This window comes from Spodoptera frugiperda, chromosome 13 (assembly GCF_023101765.2).
Source record: "Spodoptera frugiperda isolate SF20-4 chromosome 13, AGI-APGP_CSIRO_Sfru_2.0, whole genome shotgun sequence".
In the NCBI taxonomy this organism is placed as follows: domain Eukaryota; kingdom Metazoa; phylum Arthropoda; class Insecta; order Lepidoptera; family Noctuidae; genus Spodoptera; species Spodoptera frugiperda.
This window is the reverse complement of record NC_064224.1, coordinates 886,224-905,384: the sequence shown is the minus strand read 5'-3', so window position 1 is coordinate 905,384 and position 19,161 is coordinate 886,224. Positions and strand designations below refer to the sequence as shown.

The following is a 19,161-nucleotide window of genomic DNA, read 5'->3' as shown; positions in this document are numbered from 1 at the left end:
ACCAAAGAAAATAACATCTTAAATAGTCGTTTCTTTCCGATGAAAAACTTATCTAATTTTAGTTATCATTGTTAGTTTTTTTAGTTATCATGTATAAAGATTAGTTGTCATTCATTTATTTACTAGCTTCTCGCCGCGGCTTGGCTCGCGTTCCTCTTATTCCAGACCACAATTTATCCCTGTTCCAAATTCGATCCGATCCGACCCTTTCTGCCGTTTTGACGTAATTGAGTAACAAATTGTATTGTTTTCCCAGGTATTAGAACTAGTATCCTGCGTCCTATCTCTCTCCCAAGAACACCCAGAGAGCTATTACCGCTGGTCTGAGTTAGCGAGCGACACATTACTGAACCTATTGACCCAGAGGTCCATAGAGTTGGACTGTCAGAGGGCTATCGGGTCTCTGGAGAGGCTATTAGACACGGTGTACAAGGATGTGTTGTTGGAACAGAGTCGAGTGGAGATCTTGTTGAAGATTCTGTTTAAAGCTCCGCCTGATCAGGTTAGTTTTGTTTTTTGTTTTTAGTTGTAGTATTCTATTTTTTTTTTATTATTTGGCTGACCAACTGTTGATTACACCGATACAATACACAGGTTATATTTATGAATAACTTAAATGATGCACGAGGTATCAACAAATTTAGTAAGAGTACCGAATCTAAGACAGATTCAATTTTCGAATGCGGCAAAGTATTATTACATATTGATTTCGAAAAAAAAACTGCCATAGCACGCAGTCTAAAAATTGTACCCGGTGCATGTCTAGAGATTTTGTTATATGGGAGTCACAAGTAGTCACAACATAATTAATATAATAGGGGGTTACATAATATACAACTCTAAATTGCTTTTAATATTGCCTATCCTAACACTTAATTTTACGACACTTATTAGCACGTCCTTTTTTTGAGAAGGGGTGTAACTAAAGAATAAACTTAAAAATAACTACCAGCATATTATAATATGAATTTTCCTTTATGTATTAAAAATTCGTGTTCCCATAATTATTATTAACACATACTTTTCCTTTGTTACAGGCAACAACACCTCTAAAACTAAAAATCCGCTACCTCTCAATAATAATGGTATTGCTACGCAAAATACTGGTTTTAATACCAGAAAGCGAGATTCTATTAACAATAAACTATTTAAAATCAACCTGTATATCTCCATTGTCTATATTTTTCAACGTCAAAACTGACGTGGATCCATTGAACGTGCAAAATGTTAATGAAAATTGCGCTAATCTGTCTCCCGACGTGATTCTAGTTCGGTTCTTGTTTAAAACCGTGACGTATGCGATAATGGAAATGGACAATGTGTACGAGTGTTTGCAGAGTGAACAGAATAGTTTGTTGTATGCTGTGTGTGTGAATATTATTGTGCAAGTCAAGCATATGCTGCATTTGACGGGTGAGTTTTTTGTAGTCTTTACATTATTATGTCTGTTCTTTACATAATCACGGGACCACAGGGTCCCGGACCTTTGGAAGGCGTACGAGGGGCCGAAGCCAACTCGCAGAGGCCCGTTGAACAATTTTAATCTAAATGTAAGGGGACATCAGCCGGCGATTATCCCTGTATGCACTATGGAAGTACACCAAAGGACAATCCCCGGTTGATGCAGGACTTTTGTGAGATATGGTAAAAGGAAATAATAGGGATATGGGTGTGGGTGGCTGTGGAATAGTTAACCGGTTAACTATGGGGACTATGGCCCCTGCCCCTGACCAATATTGAAAAATACGGATAAACAGGCAGGGGGTGACTCGCAAACTCAATAGTGGGCCCCCTGAAACGGCCGCTAGCATGTAGCGACAAGGGAAGCAACATCCGTTGAGCTGCTTGAGGAAGGGGAGGCATCCCACGGCTATCAGAGCAATCCCGGAAGTACGGTCAAGACCCCTACCAGCATCTTACTGGGATACGTCCTTCCCCCAAGTGGAGCTGAAGGCAACTCCACTCTTGCGAATCTCCACTCAAACCAGCCGATTAAGGCAAGAGTGAGGTAGGAGAGGCCACTCCGGATAGTCACGAGTACTAACCGGAGTTAAAAAGTAGGGCCTCTCCCGGGAGTCAGGTCCGTGGGGTCGCCACTGCCCAATAGCTCGCCACAAGCTGCCTTGCGGACACATTATCATCATTATTATCATTATAAGCCAGAAGACGTCCACTGCTGAACAAAGGCCTCCCCCTTAGTACTCCACGTAGAACGATAAGCCGCCACCTGCATCCACTGGCTCCCCGCCACTCTGATGATATCGTCGGTCCACCTAGTGAGACGTCTTTTATTGTGTGATAATTTTACAGCTAATGTTTGTGTGAGACTGTTAGTCTCGGTGTCTTGGGTTCAATTCCTGAGTTAGTAAATTTGGAAGCTAGACAATACTTAGTGTATCTACGCAAATCGTATATCCACTGGTTGTATGAATCCGTTTGCGCGTACGCACAAAAAAGTTATATTTGGGATATGTGCTGTAATTGCTTTCGTTCCTCATAATATATTTTTTTCTGTCAATTTAGATTTTTTTCTCGATATGTGAAAATATTCGTGTATCTTTTAGGTAATAAAAACCAAATATTGCAAAGAATCCATACGACCAAAAAGTTATTTATGAAAGACATTGAAAATAAATATCCCTACTTTATTCCAGACGGCTGCCTCTTCCCCCTATCAGCTAAGACAGCCCAAAGTTTGCTACACAACGAACAGAGCGGCCTAAACACTGGTCTGTACAGTCCTGAAGAAAACATCCCCCTAGATCTACTCAACTTGATATGTTTGAAGTCTGCGCATCGAATACCTCTGTTAACTGTACATTGGTCGCATTTGCTTATAAGGTATGTTGTAGTTTGTAACACGCTTTTTTATGGAACACGCCGATAAACGAGCAGACGTATCACCTGATGGTAAGCAATCGCCGCCGCCCATGGACACTTGACATTGACACCAGAGGCGTTACAAGTGCATTGCCGGCCTTTTGGGGGTTAGGAATTTAAAGGTTGTTGGAGAATCGGGGATTGGGAAGATTGGGAAGGGGAGAATTGGGCCTCCGGTAACCTCACTCACACAACGAAACATAATGCAAGCGTTGTTTCACGTCGGTTTTCTGTGAGGTCGTGGTATCACTCCAGTCTAGCATGGCTCTCCTACACTTAATTGGATTGGATGAATTGAAAGGAACCTTGAGCTAGCTGCTTTTAGTGTTTTTAACGACGTTATTTCTATTTCAGATTAAACTTCCTATCCCACAAGTACTGGCAGAAGCTAATAGGTTTCGCTCGCAATCTGCCGCTGAGCGCCGACTGCGGTGACACGCAACTGTTGAGAGTCGACACGCTACAAATAGCCTGTGTTATGGCTTACTGCGAGTATTTTGTGAGTTTATATTATTATAATAATTGATACTGTAATGTGCACGTCTGACTACCCCTCCGGGGATAAAAGGAGTGACGTTGCTTTTATATTATTGTAATTGTGATCTAGTTATTGTTGAGTGGTAGTAAGTGGAAATGCTGAGGGCTCTTGGTTAAGGCGGTAAACAAGCAGACGGATCACCTGATGGTGAGCATTCGACGCCGCTAATGGACATACGCCATACTAGACGAGATACAAGTGCATTTCAGCCTTTTGGGGGCTGCGAATTAGGGTACTAGGGAGAAAACAGAGGGGGGGATAGGGAGATAACAGAGGGGGGGGGGGACTCCGGTAATCTCAATTTTTTTTTTCAATGATGGTACTTCATATGTCGACCAATTTGACTATGATGATAACCTTGTAGCCTTTAAAATACTGAAACCACTATCTCTTTACAAATAATCCTAACTATAAAACTAATTGTTTCAGGTAGAAAACGGTCTAACAGAAGCGGTGCACCTAACCTGGTTGTTAGTAAACCGAGTACATATACTAGTGAGTCAGTACAGAGAGGAGATTGTGCAGACGTTGATTGCGAAGGTTCAACAGATGGCGGGCGCGTCGGGGCTGCTGTTGCAAGCTGTCGCCGCTAGATGTCAGGGGTGCTTGAAGGTTTGTAAGGGGTGTCTTTTTTTTATTTGAAATTATTGAGTGTATGCAGTGCCGGCGTTAGGGGGGGGGGGGGGCGTGATGGGGCTATGTCCCAGGGCGACAAATTTTAAGGGGCGCCGATGCCTCCGCCGATGGGATCCGCAAAAAACTAACACTTGATATCCCTCACACAATATTTTCGGCCAGGGTATCAGTGGCCCTTCCGCCGGCACTGAGTGTATGTATGTATGTGAAGTGGATTCTTGCATTTTTTTCTAAGCAGATATCTTCAACCGATTGAGTTGAAATTTTGTATACACGTTTAGTTTGCATGAGAATAAATGCTGTTCAATTCATGTAATGTGAAAAATTATTATTATTATTTTATAATGTCATTCGTTTGATATGATTGCTAAAGGTGCTGTCTCTGGATCCATTTAATAATAATTGCGATTAATAAAATATATAGGCTGACTTTTTTTTGAGGGTGTAAAATCATGCAATTACTTCTCTCACCTTGGGCGAGGCGAGAGGGAGTGTCAGAATCTTACTGACTAAACCACCCCTTTCCTCCTCCTGCTTTTTGGGCCGGAGCCCCGGTAATTGCTACGCAGTTCGCAGCTTTTATAAGCTGTCTCATCTTTGCATTTTTCGACACATGGTTACTATAAAGCCTCTTTTAAAACCAACAAACATTATATTAAATTGCAGGACGAATTCGCTCTGAACACGTATAAGATCCTGTCGTTATGCCACGAGAGTCAGTCTGGAGCGCTCGTGTTCCTCATATGTCGGATCATTGGGAAACTGGAGCCCGCTATAGCTGGCAGGTCTGTTTTTTATAATTAGTTTTGAGTCATAAATTATTTTACTCTATATTTTATAGGTAGGGAGGCCTTTGTCCTGCAGTGGGACGATTATGGCTGAAATCCAAATCTAATCATGTATATTTTATTGACTAGGGTTTCGAGATCCCTATAAATTACACTGGAAGATATTTATTTTAACTTTCGTGAGACATACTACGTTAATTATTATGGTTTTCGGCATACAAACGTGACTTCTGCATTGCGGATTGACGCTCATAAATATGAGACCCTGGGATGGCATGAAACTCATGAAAGTCGACTTCCTTGCCAAGTAACCTGAAAAACATAATAATTGACAGATAGTTCACAAGCAATAATTTTATTTATTTTGTTGTTTATGCTAGATGTGAAGTCCCCTAAGTCTCACTGTCTCCTACTATAACATCTCATTATAATAGTTAAAAGCATTTGTGGTATTATGTTCATTTACTTACAGATTTGCAAAACTAGCAATAGACAGATGCAATGTATTAAAAGAGATGCCGGTTGATAAGATCAACGAACAACTCTCCAAGGAAGATGTGCAAGTCGCTTTGGAGTTACTGCAGAGGGACAAAGTTCATACACGGTGAGTTTGGATGCAATAACTATTATATAATAAGTTATAATATTGAACTAGACGAACACGCTCGAATTAATAGCTCATCTCATGATTAAGAACTCCGTACGGGTTTTAAACTAATTGGGCCATATGATTTCTAAGTTCTGCGTAAATTCATATCAACGGAAAAAAATCAAACGTGTAAACTCTCTCTTAACTTTTTAAATGTTATGATATCCCGATTTACCATTCCTATAGAAATATGTTATCAGTTTGTATTGTTGTTGGGGAATCGGGGAATGGAAAGATTAAAAAGGGGGATAATTGGGCCTCCAGTAGCCTCACACATTGCCAGTGTTGGTTCACGTCGGAATTCTGTGAGGCTTTTCGAAAACTTAGAAACTAAAATAAAATGAGATGTGATGTTATTTCTGTTTGTAATTTTTGTAACGGTGCAAATAAACTCTTTTTCTTTCTTTCTTTCTTTCATATTATATGACTTTGATATTTCAACAGGTACTCAGCATTAGTAGTGGAATTAAATTCGCTGGCATCCAGCGTGTTCGACTTGTCACCGTTAGATTTATCGCAAGACAGAGCGATCAACCCACAGTACATTGTAACTACTAATGTCGATAGTACCTGGTTGCTGAATCAAGTGAAGAGCAGGTAATTAATAATACCTTTTTTTTATACTAACAATAGAACTTAAGGCGGGATATTTACCATGTTTATGTCTATGAGTTTCCGATATTTCACTTTTGCCAGCGCCATGATCACAGATGAACAGTCTAGTCAGTTCATCCGTCCAGTCATGTTACTGTTACTCATCATATCAGTTTAAAAAACTTTATTTTTATAGTATAAGCCGGTAAACGAGTAGATGGATCACTTTATGGTAAGCAATCAGTGCCGCTAATGGATACCAATGGCAACACTAGCGGAGTTACAAGTGCGTCGTCGGCACTATAGGGGGTTTGGGGGATTGGGAAAGGGAGGAATTGGGCCTATAGTAACTTCACTCACACGACGAATTACAATGTTTCGATTGGTTCACGTCGGTTTTCTGTGATGTCGTGGTATCACTACCATCAAGACCGCACATTTGTCCCGAAGCATGGCTTTCGCACATTTAAGCATTTATTAATTGTAATAGCATGTATCCTGCTCAATGTTTCACACATTATAAACTTGGGCCTTATATGTAACTGAATATAACTAACCAATAAAATTACTTCTTACTTTGAAATTACTCCTTACAGATGCTGTCAAAGTGACTGCAGAACACCAAAGGCATTAAAACAAAATGATCTCGCACATTTGCTTTCAAACCTACCCAGAGAAGACCTAGCTACCATCATGGCTTGTCCAGAATTCGACAGGAAAATACTGAACCCAGCCTTCAGAATAGCCTGTGATACTTACATAAGAGAATTCTTAAACATACTCTCTGTACATGAAACGAAAGAGTATGAGAAAGAGTGCGCAAGAGAACAGAGAATGATGAGAGTTCGAGAGGAGATGACGTCTTCGATCGATAGCAACAAACTGAACGTAGTAAACACATTACACGTTTTCAAAAAAAGTGATAATAAAGAATCGAAATCTCAGTTCTTCATACCGATCACGGATAATGAGAATTTGAAAGAGAATTTTGGCAATTTGCAAATTTCTGACGAAGATCTAGAGATTGAGCCGCCAGAGTTGCCAGCTTTGTATACTATTGGGGTTACTACACTAGAAAATTCTTTAGCTGACATTATAAGACTATTTCCGAAACAGATCAGGCCTTTGAGTCAGTCTGAAAATTTCAGTCTTAATGTGGAGCAGACTTTAGACAGATACACTAGGAGATGTCACCAGGTTTTTCAAGACAAAGTCTTCTACCAAGAATTTTATATACTACAGACTATTTTAACCGGATTTTTGTCATCCCTTGATAGGATTATAGCCTTTATAGACGAAGCCGACTGCGATTTACTAGATAAATGTATAGAGAATATACTACCCCCATCTTTGGCTAAAAACATGGCTATATTTGCAGTAATATCTTTGCAATATCTATCATTTTTGATTAAAAATAAGAAAATAGTTGAGACGCCTGTTCATACGGATGTGTCATTCAGAGTGACAACGTCAGTGTCAGATAATGTTGTGGTTGACAATGTCATTAGTGTCACAATTGACAATGTGTCAAAGGCGTTGAGTTTCAAGGAAATTTGGAACGAATTGAATACTGATGCTAATGTCAATAGAACTCAAAGTGCTGTGAGCTGCTTGTATGCTGTTGTCAAGTATTTGGTTAAGGTATGTTTTATAGAATAGTTGGCATTATTTATTGGGTGGTTAGGGCTAATATTGCTTGCCAAGTTTGTATGAATGATAGCTTTTACAGATTTAGTTTCAACGTAATTGTCGTATTAATTTCAGTTTTAAGTAAAGTTTTCAATGTAGTAGTTAGTACCTAGCTTTAATTGTCAACATTTCGGGTTCGATTCTTGGGTCAAACAACGCAAAGAAATTAAAATTAAACGTTAAACGAAAACGAAACAAGAGTGTGGTCGGCGGCCGGTTGGTGGCCACGAATGAACCAATCAATCAAAGTGCCGAACTCGCATTTGTTTCGTTTTTGTTCATCGTAAAGCGACTGTACATTGGCCTACCCCCAATTACTTTTAACCCATATTCTTAAAGAAAATTAAAGAATTTTAAACCTTATCTTTCAGAATACAAGACCGTTAACACCTAAAAACTACATGCAGTCTCAAGATTCAGGTCCAAAACCAGACATGATAATCACCGGCGATAAATTAATCACCCTTCTAGAATATTGGGAGAACAACTTCTATGCGAAGCATTCTGGTGATTTCTTAGAGAAGTGTTACAAGGAGCCCATTGAGAGCTTGCTTATTTCTTTAGCTAGGTAAGTGGTGTCTGTTTTATTAGATAGATTACTATAGAGTATCCTACATAGGTACTTCGGTGCCTTTAAAAAGTCTATCAAAACTCCTCTTTTGACTTGTGAGTTCTTTAAAATTATGATTGGACTAGATTGTCGAGTTCGACTTGCCTTTCGGAAAATCTTTATTATTATTACTAGCTGGCCCGGCAAACTTTGTATCGCCACAAACATTTTGTTCCTTTTCTGGAGTTACACAATTCAAGACTATATTTAGTTAAATCGGTGCAGCCGTTCTCGAGTTCTAGCGAGACTAAAGAACAGCAATTGATTTTTATATATGTATAGAGATTATTTTTATTTATTTATATGTATACCGGAAAGTTCATTGATGATATAGATTCCTTATATAGAGATTATTTGGACAGAACAAAACAGAAATGTAACATTATTACAGTACAATAACTGTACAGCATATAAATACTGGCCATGGCTATTAATAAGCAAAAAACTTGAACTTTCACAATTTACTCCTATTATAAATTAATAGTGTAGAAATAAACTTAAAAACATTTTGAACATCACTTTTAAAGAATAACCAACCTTGCGCCAATATTCAAAAAGTTTATTTTACTTTGAACAATTTCTTGCAGGCTGGACATTATGAGCAATATATCCCTGATACCTCCAATAGCGTGGTCCTCAGTAGACGTGGTCTCCAAGAAGGATCAGCTGCAGAAGATAGACTTGCCTCTACAAGCTCTGCAGGATATGGACGTTTTGGAGGCATTCTTGTTTAGGTAAGTATTGTTTTAAAAGTAATAAATTATAGTGATACAAGAAATTAAAAATGTTAACCTTTTTGAAATTACCAGTAGGCACCCTTACTACAGGTTTGCTTTACGTTTAAAGTAATCGAAACGAGAGCACATTCGGCGCTCTGATTGGCCGGCTGGAATAAACCAATCGATTAAAGCACCGAACGCGCTCTCGTTTTGTTTTCGTTCAACTGAAGGTAAACTCGTACTAAGGGTACAGGTTGTCGCTAATGTAACGTACAGTTTGTTCAATGGTTTGACACTAGTTAATGTCAACTTGCCTAACAGAAGCTCACGTTACATTGCTCTTGAAAATGGTGCAACTATTGAGTGATGTCACCGTACTATTGTGTCAAATATATGTATATCAATTATTGAATTATCGAAAGACGGAAATTAAGTAGTGTCATTATTAAGTAATGTAACTGCCGTCCTCAGAGTAATTTAATGACTACTTAGTCCAGTCCTTGGCAATTGTTGTAGGAACAAAATCGTTACTAAGGTACAGTTTGAATAACTAATCATTAAATGTCTCTGAGTGCGGCAGTAACTAGTAAAACGCATTTTCGTCATGAAAAGTAAATTTTATTATTACGTATGCCCAATGCCAGCTCGAATAAACCAACCAATCAGAGTGCCTCTGCGTTCGATTACTTTAAACGTAAAGCAAACTTGTAAGGGTGTTGTTACTGATTACACTTCTCACTTTCAGAGTGAACCTAATAGGCTGGTCGTCAAAGAAACAGTTCGAGGAGATGTGGGTGGGCCTGCTGGGCGCGCTGCAGGGCAACGGGCCGCACTGGGCGGTGCGCGGCATCACGCAGCTGTTGCTGAGCGCCGCGCCCGCCGCGCGACGGGCCCCGCCCGCGCTAATACACGTCGCCAGGCACAAGTTTAGCTGTAATGAGGGGTCAGTGAGCTTATATTTTGTTATTTATTTTTATTTATTTATTTAGATTTACCAACATTTGTTTACACCAGTACAATATAATAAATACATGCAAGTTGTTATTTAAGGTAAGTGTAACAAATACTTTTAGGTAAATACAGCATTATCGGTTATACCTTACTGTTATATAATATAAATACTAAGTAAAACAGTTGTTGTATATCACATTAACACAAAAAAAAAGACTTTTAAGAAAAAAAAAATTAAATCAATTGTTTATTTAACAATTGTTATATTTTTATTGCTACTCGGAAATATGTGTTTTTCTCCTAGATGACTATTTTATTTATGTCAAAATATGCTGTCTGTGTTTTTATAATTCTGTATCTATTTATTTAATTATTACATCGGCTGATGATGATTGAGACTAGTAGTAAACCTGCACGTAAATTAATGGAGAAAAGCTGTACTAGTAACATACTCTACCAGTAGGCTCGGCGCTAGGTCGCAGCATCTGTGCACGTTGCTCATGATGATGAGTCCCTCTGTGTCCTGAAACTAGTAGAGCTTTTTACCATTAAATTACGTAAGTAAATCGTGATTTTTAGTTCACCTAATCAGTCTTACTTCAACTAGGACATTTAGCAACAATTTTCATCATTGGATGAATAAATACTTTTTTTAACAGACTTCAAAATAAATGGAAGTTCTCAATTTGAGTGTATTATTTATATTATAGAATGCAACGTCTCCGTAACATCCTAGTCGGAACATCATCATACAATCTATTCGATTGCGTCAACCTAGAACGGATCCCGCTAATGAATGACGGTTTCGACGGATACCATTACGCGCAGTTCAATACTGAGTACTTGAAACTAGCTGCAGGTGAGTTTTCTATTATATTGATTTAGTTTTAATTGTGTTGCAGTAGGTTTTGAAGCTTAATATTGGATTAAATAGGGTATAAATTGCCGTAAACGCTGTTGACGGTAGAAAAACGATTTGAAAATGATCTGAATTGTATGTGCGTTAAAAATACACGGGTCTTGCCAACATGGACGGTCTATTTAAGGATTTTGTTTGATTATTTGTATTTATGGTATGTAAATGCTGTCTAAGTGCTTATGTCTGTATTATGTAGGCCGATTCTTACTGAAGTTTCAGCTCAAATTATCTCTCAGCATAGTTATTAATAAAACTACGAAACTCCTTAAAGGCTTTGCGCTTAAAAAAATGCATTCGGCACTAATATTAATACTGTTAACGCAGATATAACAGACGACGCGAGCTACAAAGTGAAGAGAGAGGTGAAACGTGTGAGGAAGAACAAAGAGATTGACATCAACAGCTGCCTGCAGATCCTCATGGATGTCACTTCGCAGATGTTGGAGCCTAAGGTAAGATGGATGGATGGACTGGTGTTTATTGTGATTTAAAGAGAGATACGTTTGTAAAATTTATGTTATTCAGTACCCTTGGTACAAGTTTGCTCGTACTCGTTCAGCGCTTTCATTGGTTGGTTTATTAGAGCCGGCCAATCAGAGCGCCATCATTAATTAATTATTGTTATAAATAAGCTATAGTATTCAATTCATAATTTATCGTGAAACTTATTAAATCGATTATATTGTACAGTGTACTGTCATGAACCTGTGCGACGAGTAAACTCTAAAAAAAAAACGTAATGTAAAACTAGTTTTAAGTCACACCAGTTCATGTATAATTACGATTATAACTTATACGAGACTTTTTATGACTATATGCTAGAATTTTTATGTACCTTGCGGAAAAATTAACATGTTAAATTTTAAGAATACTTCTAATCATAACATAATGTTTATTTAGTACAAAAATGGTTAAAATTGGTTTATTTTCTAGAAAACGCACGTTATCATTACCGACTTTATCCTCAATGGATCATTACCAACTTCTCCTTATTCTCCAGGCGCCAACAGGTCTAGCAGCGCGCGTAGCCCTGCTATCCTGCATGTGGTCGAGCAGCGCGGTGTATACACAACCAGCCCACTGGTGCTGGGCGGCGGGCCAGCTGATCGCGGTGACGGGCGCGGCGCACGCCCCGCTCACGCAGTACAGCGCCGCCGGACGGGCGCTGCTACTGGCGCTGTCTGATTGCATGTGCGTGCTCGACGGGTTTGAGGGGCTGCAGGTATGTACATTTTAACTATATAGTCTTTCTTTCTTCTCCTCTAATAATATCGCCTGATTTATCTCGTTGCGGGATCCAAGACAGTCATTCATGTCACTGAGACCAACGCGTCTCACTGTAGATCCAGAATTGAAGGTGTGGTGGGTTTGCCCTAAAAAAATTGTCTTAGCTCTCAGCTGATTCTTTAAAGGGTATTCGGAAATGCATTTAAAATTATAATATGTCCCTAAAATCCTTATCATAAAAAACGAGCTAAGTTACTATGAAAGAATACGAGCAAAGGTACTATGAAACATTAAGATTACAGGTTACATACTATCATTGAATTAAACTGTAAACATTTAATAATGGTTAGACTTTAAAATCTAACCTTTACATTCATGTATCGGTGACTCGATTCCATATCCTAATAATTTCCATCTCATCAAACAGGAACTATCAACAGTCCACCAGAAGCTTCTAAAGTCGCTATCATCAAGCTACGCTCCGCTACGGCAGGCAGCCCTGCAGGGTTGTCTCCTTCAACTTACGGGGAAGGCACACCACCTCGCCAACGTACACAATGCGCCCAACCCTTTCCACGAACTCGTCTCGCAGTTGAATGTAGCTGTGAAGCAGTATTTAGCGCCTAATACTAAGTAAGTGTAATGTTTAGGAGAATAAATCTTATATCTGAAGTCTGAAAGTGTTTTTTTGCATGACAATATTATCACTTTGCAAAAGTGATTGCGCAATAGTGTAGTTAACCAGTTGGATTACTAAAGATATTTTACTATTGATGAAAATGATATTTTACAACAAGTTAAGTTCAATATTTTTATTGAAATGTCTGTGGTGACAAGTGACAGAAATAGCACATCATATAGCGATCGACGAACAAATCAACTGATGACCGTCATAAATCCCACACCGCATATGTGAAGTTTACATGCGAATAAACATGGATAGAAAATCCTAACGATCAGTATATAGGCAGAAAGCCCGCCGCACTCTTCTATGAGTTTTGTATAAAATATAAATTGATAACGCCATCATAGTGTTTGAATACTTATTAAAAAAAAATTGTAGTTCATTTATGAGAATTAGGTGCCTGTATTGTAAAAACAATAAATGAGTGTGATCATTTTTGGACATTTTACTGTGTTGAAAAGTCATGATCATTTATTTTTGACTGAGTAAAGTACCAGGGGCCTTAGTCTGCTATTACAATTGTGTCAGAATGGTCGATCACTGATCAGTGCTAGAGGGACGGAGCTATACAACCTACATAGCTCCGTCCCTCTTGCAGTCCCGATTTCAGTTTTCTAATCGTTACCTATTTGTTTCAGAATATCTCTATACGAACAATGTTTATATTGGACGGTGCTATTCACATTGATAGAGCTTGGTCACCCAGAACTGATCAATATGGCTGTCGACTTCGTACTCACGAACCCTAGGCATTACTGCATTGATTTAGTTGTTAAGGTAATTTAGACTTTGTTGATTTGGTTTTATGGTATGTTTTAGCTTATCGTGTAGTTTCAGTGTATGGTATATTGTTTTCTTGTGTATGAAGTAGTTGTAAATGTGATGATTATTATCAATTGTGAAGTCTCGAAATACATTTTGAGCATTTTTTAAATTCTAATTTTGAAGTTGTGTGTGTAAATTATGTCATTTAGATATTAAATTGTTTGTAAAATTAAGATTTGTAAAAAAACTACTATGTGCGGTAGGTTTACTTTAGGATAAAAAGTTAAAACCGAGTTTACTGTAATATACCATTTAAGGGTGGTTTTCCGCCAGAGATGTGCTATGTAACTGGGCGACGAAGGTGCACAACTCGAGTATACGATGTATCGATAGTAGGGAAGCCATCAACAGCATGCATCTTTCTATTAAAAATCATAGCTTAGCTGAGTCAGTGCTAAGCTATGTGTACCAATGAATATGATTAGTTGAAGCCAAACGTATCCACAGCAACGTAGCATAGGCCATTTCTAGTGGATAAGCACGCTAAGTAAGACACTTATATTCATAATCTCTTCTAATATATTTATTCCTAATTCTTCCAGGGTATCACAACGACAATCCGCCAGCAGGTGCTACCGAAGGACTTGAAGAAGTCTATAATTGAGAGGCTACTAGAAAACATGAGGGTTTATTCAGAACACCACGCCATACAAATATTGATGGTGCATTTGTTCTCAGGTTGGTTTTTGCATTTTATAATAATTCAATCTTGAACTTTTACAAGTGCGATAAAAAAAAAAAAACCTAGCCTGTGCCTTTCAGCCGTTTTGACGTGATTGAGTAACAAACATACAAACAAACTTTTGCATTTATAATATTAGTAAGATTTTTTTTACTAAACCAAAAGAATAACGAACATGACGAATCAAAATCGAATGTTCGTGAATTATCTGCGTACATACTCGTACGTTTTGAAAAAAAACATTTTTATTTATCTGCTTTGTTGACTGCTTCGTTGGTCGAGTGATCGCAATTGCGACTATCTGGCCATGAGTCTCGGGTTCGATTCCCAGGCCGGGAAAAGTTTTGCTGGGCTTTTTTTGGTTATTCGGAAATTTCTCTGCAGTATTACAGAGTCTGGAAATGTGAACAGTATAATATGACAATAGGCTCAGCTTCAATTACATGGGACTTATAACACAAATGGTGAAAAGTGGGTGGACATTGTATAGCGGCATTACGTGCCGTAATGTGCACCTCAGCCTACCCTTTCGGGGATGAAAGGTGACGTTGTTATTATTATTTATTTATATTTATTTCCTCCACAGCCGACAACAAGCTTCTAAGTCCAAAACTAACATCAGACGTATCAAACATGGACCCAGATATTTTAATGAACTCCATGGAACGAATCACTCTACTCTACAAAGTCCTACGCCAATCAAGAGAGAAAGAGAGTAAGAGAATTATAACGACTTCTCTCAAATACTTCTTAAGAGAGACTCTACCTCCGGCGGCGACTCTAAGTAGAGTCGTGATAGAGTTCTTAGAGTGTTGTAAAGAGAGTGAGAAGATTAAAATAGAGATTGCGTCGGATAGAGATCGGTGGATCGACTGTGCTGTTATGAATGCTGAGATCGTTTTTGAGGTAAGTTGTTTACTATAGTTCTACAGGTTCTGGTATTTCTTGTAATTCTTTTTTTAATAGAATTAATTCGGTCGGCGGAGTAGATGCAAGTGCGATCATTTTACAAAAGATCCTGGGTTCGATTCCTTATTGGACTTTTGTTATTGAGTATCTTTATTTTTTTTTAAAAGGCTATTTACTATCTCGGTTTACATGTTTGTTAATGTTTGACAATAAGGCTATCTATTAGAATGAGGAAAGTAACTTAATTAGGGAATTTTATAAAAATCACACCCTTGAAGACTAAATAGCTCATTCATAACATAAAACACTAACTAAAATAAAACCATCTTCTTCCACAGGTATTCCAAACATCAATAACACAAGACCAGCTACCAGTTCTCTCCGGTTGGATATTCGAAGCTCTCTGCCACCTCCTAAACGGGAAAGTAACCCCCCACTTACTCCCATACTGTCTACAAACCCTCCTAGTATCAGCGAGCTCCAACCAGTTTATAAGACACGTCTCCCCACTATGCTACCATATATTAAGACTAGGCTTCCTCAAAAGCGGAGAGGTCTCACAAAACTGGTCAGTCTTCAGTGACTTTCTTAAAACAGATAGCGGCATGCAATTCTCGGACAAAAGACTACTATGTGTAGTGTCATTAAAGTCCAATTTCACGGGATCTCAAATAGAAAGGTTGAAGGAATTGTGTAATAGTAACGAGTGTTTGTCTGAATTAGCTTCTTGCTTGACTTTGTAAATTAGACTTTAAGTCGATTGGGTAAGGTTTGTAATGGTGTCCTGATTCGGTTAAACGTTTTCCCGGTTTGATGTGTAGATCGAATAAGCTGTAATAAAAGTTAATTAGGTTGGTTTTCTTAAGCAACTGTTCTACGGGTTAACCCGACTAGTTTCAGAATACGACTGGGGCCCATAGGCAACAGTTACGTGAGTTTATCATACAATCTGATTAATTTCATTTGCCTTACAATAGTTATAACAACTAAATTAACTAAAATTCACGGTTTACTCACTTACATTAATGGAGAAAAGTTCTACTAGTTTCGAGTCACAGAGGAACTCTTCATCATGAGCAGCGGTAGCCTACTGCTCCCTCTGTGACTCTAAACTAGTAGAACCTTTCTCCATAAATATACGTGAGAGAACCGTGATTTTTTTAGTTTATTTAGTATGTCTCACGATAGTTATGATAAAAATATAGTTATAACAACTGTCTTAAATACAAAAACTGTCTTTTAAAGACCCCTTAAGGGAATTAAAGACTAAAGCTAAGTTCAGAATTTAAATGGAATTGGAAAACAGTTAGAAGGTTGTGTAAGATTATATTTTGATTCTATTCTGAGTTAGTTTTTAAACAAAGAGTTGTTTTATAAATAGTGTGTAATACTAAGTATTGCTGCATTAAAGTAAACATTTCAACGAATTGAGACCATCCTTTTAATAATTCGTTTAAAAAAAAAGAAATGAAATTAAACAGTTTTGAATTTTATTCTTTAAGTAATACGGTAGAATTTAGCTAAACGTTCTACAGTTTATTGGATAAAAATGAAATAATTCGGGATACCATAAACTTCCTAACAAACCATGTGATCTTTTAGTATTTTTAGCCATTTTTAATCTTGCTTTCTTACAAACCTTTCAAAATTTTCATTCCAAATTTTTAGGTCTAGTATTAATTATTATGTTATCGGCTTACACACGTAACTGTTTGACGAGGAACTCGACTAGTTTCAAGCTATGCTGTAGTGTAATAGTAGCAGTGCGACAATCGCTGCATCGTGTGTCGCAGAATGCTGCTCATAAATATAAGCTTCTAGCATGTCTTGAAACTAGTCGTGTTCCTCGTCAAACAGTTAAGTGAGTAAGCCGATAACAATCAATTTAGTATGTCTCACGAAAGTTATAATAGGTCTAGTATGTCTGAGAATTAAAAACCTTTTTGCATAGTAATGATAGAAAATATAAGGTTTGAGTGCAAACTAAGCAAGTAGGTTATTAAAAATGTAAGAGTGACAACGGACTTATAACTCCTTTGGTGTTGTGGGTGTCCATGGGTGCCGATTGCTTACCATCAAGTCCAACCAATCTGCACGAAGGCCTATCGGTCTAATCCATCGCCTTATTTAATATCCCGTAAAATATCAAGAAGTCTTGACTAAATCTTAAAGTCATTTCAAATTTTAAGGAGATCTTAATATTTTATGTTGGCGCCACTGTCGTTTATGGGCCCACTAATTCAAGACATCTACTTCCAATTTTGGTAGGTAATCTACTTGCTTAGTATAATAGTAGAGAAGGATAGCAATTGTAGAAGATTTAACTCTTCCGATTACATGACGTTTCGAAGGTTTGCATTGACTTCCTTCTTTTAAAGGACAAAGTAAATACCTTGTCTATAATTGCAATAAAATATTGAAATGGTACTTTGCACTTATGAACCGTTTATTCATATTAGGACAAAGTAATTGAATACCTTGAATACAATATAAATCGTATCAACTAGAATTGGTAATCGGGATCCTAGCAACCGATGGTTCGGAATCAGAATTGCTTTTGATTCGATTACAAATCTAAACAATACTGATGCAGTTAAAACCTAAATATCGTATATACTCGATTATTCGAATAATGCGACGCCATTATAGTTGTCTTAACATCAACCATATTTTATTAGTACATAGTACAAATTTATTGAACAATGTTCTATTAACAAATACCAATACATACATACTTTGATACCTTCTAGCGATCACATAGAAACTTCAAAATAAAGCATTCAAAATAAATTCATATAAAACTGCAACGAATATTTAGACATGACCGGCTCGAATTGATCGAATGGTCGCAAGTGCGACTTTTTGGACAAAGGAGTCTCAGGTTAAAAATCCGGGTCGGTTAACGAAATATTTAGACTGACTGCCTCGTTGGTCGAATTGTCGCAAATGCGACTGTCGGACAAGGGCTCTCGGGTTTGATTTCCGGGTCGGGCAAAATATTACTGGGCTTTTTTCGGCCTTTCGGAAATTTTTCAATAGTAGCACGGAGTCTGGAATTGTGCCCAGTATATTTAGACACATTGGTTGAATTTACGCTCATTACTCTTAAACTGCTGCATAAAAAACAATGTGGTTTTAGCTCAGTTATAGCTAAAACATCTTACAAACTTTACTATTGGGAAGTTTTATCAATTTGTCCATGTGATCGCTAAAAGGTACAAAATAATATACATAGAAAGATAACCATGCTTATATTTTTCGATATACATAGATTAATTTACTAATATCTAATGTAATATTAAGAGATATAATATTTTGAACATACTGTATAGGCAATAATGGTTTAAGAATATGTTTACTGCAACAAATAAATGTAGAGAGAGACAGAGAGATAGATAGATAGAGAGAGAGAGAGAGAGATTACTATGGACAGAAAATCTTGCGTTTGCGCATACAATGAACCTTATCGTTGATGGTTCAAGATTCGATTCTCGCTTCGAGATAATAAATCGAAAAGGTAAGTTAGTACAATTATGTTTGTCTTTTAAAAAGCAATTTGGATGGTAAGTGTGTGTAATGTATTCTTCCAAATAATTGATTGTATGCGCAGACGTAGCATTGAAAGGAAGAGCCTTATCTTTTATTTGTATTTTATAATGGCACTGCTTTTGTATTACAAAAAATATTTAAATGTTTATACAGTTTACTCACATAATGTTATACTTCTTTCGAGGATGCCTGATTAGTTTCGAGCCAGATCGTGGCTCTTAATCATGCGTTGAGAATAGTATATCTATATGAGTAATCTGTATAAACCGAATAATTTATTATCTCACGATAGTAAAAAATATATAAAAAAT

General features: G+C 37.5%; 2 protein-coding genes across 3 annotated transcripts in view; one reads left to right on the top strand and one right to left on the bottom strand.

Moving 5' to 3' along the window:
• Nucleotides 1–17,402, top strand: part of LOC118270753 (huntingtin) — a 34,606-nt gene extending 17,204 nt beyond the window's left edge. Inside the window, exons 24-43 of the mRNA XM_050697987.1 lie at nucleotides 257–502; nucleotides 1,038–1,413; nucleotides 2,655–2,841; nucleotides 3,235–3,379; nucleotides 3,848–4,030; nucleotides 4,721–4,839; nucleotides 5,315–5,446; nucleotides 5,936–6,088; nucleotides 6,682–7,726; nucleotides 8,146–8,342; nucleotides 8,972–9,118; nucleotides 9,849–10,046; nucleotides 10,765–10,913; nucleotides 11,298–11,425; nucleotides 11,974–12,195; nucleotides 12,628–12,833; nucleotides 13,524–13,662; nucleotides 14,253–14,388; nucleotides 14,979–15,298; nucleotides 15,640–17,402. Of these exons, the coding sequence (XP_050553944.1) occupies nucleotides 257–502; nucleotides 1,038–1,413; nucleotides 2,655–2,841; nucleotides 3,235–3,379; nucleotides 3,848–4,030; nucleotides 4,721–4,839; nucleotides 5,315–5,446; nucleotides 5,936–6,088; nucleotides 6,682–7,726; nucleotides 8,146–8,342; nucleotides 8,972–9,118; nucleotides 9,849–10,046; nucleotides 10,765–10,913; nucleotides 11,298–11,425; nucleotides 11,974–12,195; nucleotides 12,628–12,833; nucleotides 13,524–13,662; nucleotides 14,253–14,388; nucleotides 14,979–15,298; nucleotides 15,640–16,044 (4,833 nt within the window). The 3' untranslated portion in view covers nucleotides 16,045–17,402. The remainder of the gene's footprint in view (nucleotides 1–256; nucleotides 503–1,037; nucleotides 1,414–2,654; nucleotides 2,842–3,234; nucleotides 3,380–3,847; nucleotides 4,031–4,720; nucleotides 4,840–5,314; nucleotides 5,447–5,935; nucleotides 6,089–6,681; nucleotides 7,727–8,145; nucleotides 8,343–8,971; nucleotides 9,119–9,848; nucleotides 10,047–10,764; nucleotides 10,914–11,297; nucleotides 11,426–11,973; nucleotides 12,196–12,627; nucleotides 12,834–13,523; nucleotides 13,663–14,252; nucleotides 14,389–14,978; nucleotides 15,299–15,639) is intronic.
• LOC126911326 (uncharacterized) overlaps nucleotides 1–19,161 on the bottom strand; it is a 502,576-nt gene that overhangs the window by 152,487 nt on the left and 330,928 nt on the right. The window lies entirely within an intron of this gene.